The sequence below is a fragment of the Pundamilia nyererei genome, unplaced genomic scaffold, assembly GCF_000239375.1.
Source record: "Pundamilia nyererei isolate P.nyererei 1_Seehausen unplaced genomic scaffold, PunNye1.0 scaffold00674, whole genome shotgun sequence".
Classification (NCBI taxonomy): Eukaryota; Metazoa; Chordata; class Actinopteri; order Cichliformes; family Cichlidae; genus Pundamilia; species Pundamilia nyererei.
The window spans coordinates 81,964-86,795 of NW_005188075.1; the positions used below are offsets into that span (position 1 = coordinate 81,964).

The 4,832-nt window shown below is 41.0% G+C and overlaps 1 protein-coding gene across 1 annotated transcript in view; it reads left to right on the forward strand.

The window, feature by feature from the left end:
* LOC102216120 (GTPase IMAP family member 8-like) overlaps positions 1-2,193 on the forward strand; it is a 31,945-nt gene extending 29,752 nt beyond the window's left edge. The window contains exons 9-10 of the mRNA XM_013907971.1: positions 1,446-1,493; positions 1,637-2,193. Coding sequence (XP_013763425.1) covers positions 1,446-1,493; positions 1,637-2,193 — 605 coding nt within the window. The remainder of the gene's footprint in view (positions 1-1,445; positions 1,494-1,636) is intronic.
* Positions 2,194-4,832: the final 2,639 nt, after the last annotated feature.

Consider the following 4,832-nt stretch of genomic DNA (forward strand, 5'->3'; position numbering starts at 1 on the left):
GTGTGTAGTTAGTGTGTAGTTAGTGTGTAGTTAGTGTGTAGTCAGTGTGTAGTTAGTGTGTAGTGTAGTCAATAGCTTTGTTGTGTGTGTCAGAACAATGAGGCGCCTGCTGAGTGTTACAGGTGTTACAGCAGTGATACATCTGCTGCTGTCAGGCCTGCAGGTATCAGGCTGTTGTTCTCCTTCATCTCATAGTGGACAGAAATTATTTTTTGGAGCGGCACAAATAATTTGTGTGGCATCAGATTTGATGCAGAACAGCTGATTGTTCTGTAAATAGTTTGAAATGTTTGTTTAAAAAACACCTTGGCTGCATTTTTAGGTAAAGACTGAGGCAAAACTCAGTTACTTTTTTGAAGAAGTAACTATATAATTAATTGCCCAACATTGGTCATTATATCCTGTATTTTGCAGGCAGAGAGTTACAGACTCTCTCCCAGACCACAGACTCAGTGTGTTTTGGGGTTTAAAAGCCACAGAGACACAGTGTTTAGAAAAAATGCGTCTCGACTGTTCCGATAATCCTGACACGTACGGGATCACTACAGGTTTTTGCTTAGGCAGCGGTTGTCCTTCTCTCCTGGATCGGCTGGAGCTTTCTTTAAGAGCCTTTCCAGCTTTGACAAAAGTCCAGCTGTGATAACAACATTTACTCAGGGCCTTCTTGATGTTCTTCTGCCTCCCTGGCCGCTGTGTCAGTGGGGATGGTGTTCACTCTGTGTTAACACAGAGCGATGGTTCGCTCTGTCTCTGTGGCTTTTAAAGCCCAAAACACGCTGCACCAAAAATTGGTCCACCCCAAGGATCAGCACCCCCAAAGCTCTGATCCTAGAATCGCCCCTGCTCATAATGCAAGTCAGAGCTTTATAAAAACAGAACAAAACAAAGTTGTACAACAAAAAACTTTGTTGTACAACTTTGTTTTTGTTCTGTTTAAAAAACACATGTTTTCAAAATTGGAGTTCAAGTTATTTTTACTTCCAGTAGTGTTAACATGCTACAGGTCATGAACAAGATTTCTTTTAAATTTTCATTGTAAGTGGACTAAAGCAGTTAATTAAAAGTAGTCTAACATAAATGCTGTGATTTGATTTTAATAAACATGTGACTTGGATGATTGGATGCTGGCGTGACCACAGTGCACACGTCTGCTGTTGCTCAGTGATCCAGGGACGCTCAGGGAGTTTGTGTGTTCGCTCAGACACATGAAACATTAGAGGGAACATTGATTATAAATCCTCATCTTTTTGATTTTGTTTTACATTTTTAATCACTAATTTAATTCTTTCTTTATGTAGAATGAATATTTAATGTGGAAAGTTTGAGCTTCCATTAAATGGGCAGTTATTACAAGTATCTTTGTGTGTGTGTGTGTGTGTGTGTGTGTGTGTGTGTGTGTGTGTGTGTGATGATGGCGCTCTGAGGTGATCTTTGTGTTTTCACAGATGATCTGCAGCTGCTGAACAGCAGCGACGATCTGCAGCCTCCAGACAGTGAGTCAGACTGAAGTCTGAGTTTCTATAAGAACAGTCAGTGCAGTCAGCTGCAACAGTCACAGACAAATAGACAATAAATCTTTACCTGAATCTTCTACGCTTGGTTGCATTCATTGCTTTCCTTACGGTTTTCTTTGCAGTGTCTGAGATCAGGGTCGTTCTGCTGGGGAACAGCCAGTCTGAGAGGACCGCTGTGGTGAACTTCATACTGGAGGTTCCTGTGTTTAGCCCCGAGGAAGAGCCAGACTATCAGCCGGTCAGAGGACTTCTGAGGGACAAAGAAGTCATCCTAATCAACACTCCAGATCTGCTGCTTCCAAACATCTCTGAAGATGATCTGAGAGAACATGTAGAAAACTGTGTGAGGCTCACAGCTCCTGGACCTCATGTGTTCCTTCTGGTCCTGCAGCCTGAAACCTTCACAGAGGATCACAAGCAGAGACTCTGCAAAGTCCTGAAACTCTTCGGAAAACGAGTGTTTGATCATTCGCTGGTTCTGCTGTCAGCATCCAAAGAGAGGGGCTCGAGTTTCATGGAAGAGCTCGGGCTCCATCGTCCCTTAAAAGATTTGATCAAAATGTGCAGTTACAGATATTTGTGGAGGAAAAACCTCGAACCTCAAGAGCTCTTCACACGCCTGGTTCAGATTTTTAAGGAGAACAATCGAGAGCGTGTGAGATATAAAGCACATAGCTAGGAAACGTTTACTGAAGCGTCCGGTCTCAAAATGCAGAGTATAACTGCACTGTTTAAGTCCCAGAGGACTGCATGCCTTTTAAAACCAGACCAAAAGTTTGTTTGGTGAGTATCAACCAACAGCAAGGGGTAAAAGCAGCTTTTTGTTTTTTAAAGGCACCAAAATAGTAGAAATAAAAGATGTATAAGAATTATTGGTTATCTGGATGTGTGTTTGTTGTTCTTTAGTCTGTTTGTCCGGCTGTTATTGGTTCGGTCTCTCTTCCCTGAAGCGTGCGTCGTCTCTGTTTCTTTTTGAGGCGTCAGCACACACAGTGACTCACTGACAGGACGCTCGCTATTGTGCTTCGCCTGGAGCTGAGAGCACAGTCGGGCCAGCTTCAGCTTCCTCAGGAAGAACAGTCGCTGCTGTGCTTCCTCACCAGCTGTGATATGTTCACTGACCATGTGAGATTGTTGGTAATGTGAGCACCCAGATATTTGATGTTCTTCATAGTCTCCACCTCTGAGGATTTTTATCATCACTGGTGATCAGTCCCACTGTAGTGGTGTCATCAGCAAACTTCACTGTACCCCAAATCCCTGCAGGGCTGTCCTCAGGACCAGGGTTCACGAGATTTTGGTGCCGGTTCTGACGTGTGATGGTCTGTGGGTAGTGGATAGTCCCAGGGTCCTAAGTTTGTGTCCCAGTTTGTGAGTGATCATAGTGTTAAAGATGCAGCTGAAATGAACAAAAAGCTTCCTTAAATGTGTTTGGATGCTCCTGCAGGGACTGGGGTGTGTGAAGTGCAGGTAAGACTTCATCCTTCAAAGATCTGTTCTCCTGATAGGTGAATTCATGGTTGTCAAGATCTTTGGAGAAAATGTGAGATGAAATAATGCCCTCAAAGCAGTTAATGACCAGGTGAAGGTCACTGAGAGACTTAACTACAAATGTGTCTAACATTTTTCACTTTATCCATCCTTGGCCCTGTAGGAATACTGTCGATTATTAATTAGCAGAAACCAAAAGAGCTCTGCCCCTCGAGCCAAAGCTGATGACATAACAGCAGCAGAGACAGATTGGAGCTGTTTTTACAGACTTGGAGCTTTTTATTGTCATTGTGCAGTTTCTTGCACAGCGAAATTGGGTAGCTGAACCAAAAAGGTGCAGAAGTAAAGAAGAGAAAACAATATACAATGAGGGGAAAAAAGCAATATATGTATACAGATATGTGAATGAATTATATACATGGTGTTTCTGTAAGAAACACTGAAACAGAAACATTGTGGGTCTGCATACAATGGCAGTTATATAATAAATAAATAAATAAGGGTCGAGGGGAAATGGTCATTTAGGGTGGGGATGGTGATTCCACTGAGACCAAAGTATTGCATAAAACATGGAAAGACTGAGATATTGCACATAGATGATCAACAGCAGTGTCAGGATGGATGTGTTGGAGAAGTCTGTTCACACTCTTAGTTTGGATTAACAGTTCTGACAGCCCAGGGGATCAAGCTGTTCTTTAGTCTGTTGCTTTTGCACCTGATGGATCTGAACCCTGGGCTTTCTTCACCAGGGCTGATGTGTTTGTGGACCAGGATAGGTTCTCAGATATGTGGGGCCAACGAACTTAAAGGAGGACACCCTCTCCATATTTCTGTAAGAAAAGAGAGAAGAAATGTTTCTGATTTTATGACTTGATTGTTTTATTTACCATCATCCAAAGTTGGTATTTTATGAATCATCACAAAATCAGTTCTTGTGCTGGTAGATGCAAATTGACAAGCAATAAAAAAATCACAACAATAAATTGACACGGTGATAAATATCTGATAAATTATTAGAACATGTTAGTTACAAATGTCATCTCAACTAAATATAGATGTTATCTGAAGGTAATGTTTAAATTTCAATCTAACTCTTTTTGAGATCACATCACTCCTCCTCTGTCCTGTACTGTTTGTTTTTTCATTTACCTTGTGTTTATAGTTTGCTGTACTAATGTGACCTTGAGGGTCTTCAAAGGTGCATGTAAATAAAATGTATTATTATCATCATCATTATTATTATTATTATAAACATGCATAAAGACAGTTATGTTTTCAGACAGTAGTCATCTTCTTTAACATTGATTCTAAATTGAAAACGTTTTCATGTACAGCCTTTTCAATTTGTTTGACTTAAATATTTAATGGGAAATTGATCAACTACTTATTTTATATTTTCATTATTATTTGTCTGCCCATTACAGACAGACGATGTAAGAAAATGGTTTTGATAAAATTTCATGTCCTTTGTAGAGAGCAGCAGATAGAAAAGGCAGAAATTTGTCTCCAGTATATGTTTTATTATTGAATGTGAACATAATGTAAATATTCTCTGTAAACACCACATGGATACAGATTCACTCTGAGATTCAGTGTGTGGGGGCTGCTCACCAGGTCAGACCAGTGGCGGTTTTTGGAGCATCAGAGGCAGTGTTCGCCCAGAGCGCCAAACAGGCTAGGACCGCCTCTGGATCAGACTGCGAAGTCTCGACCAGTGATCACACTTAAATTTAATTAGATCACAAATTTAAGTAAAAAAAGTCACACAAGTTTCATTGTGAAATCGAAACTTCCTCATTCACACGGCTACATCTTGGGTGGGGGGGG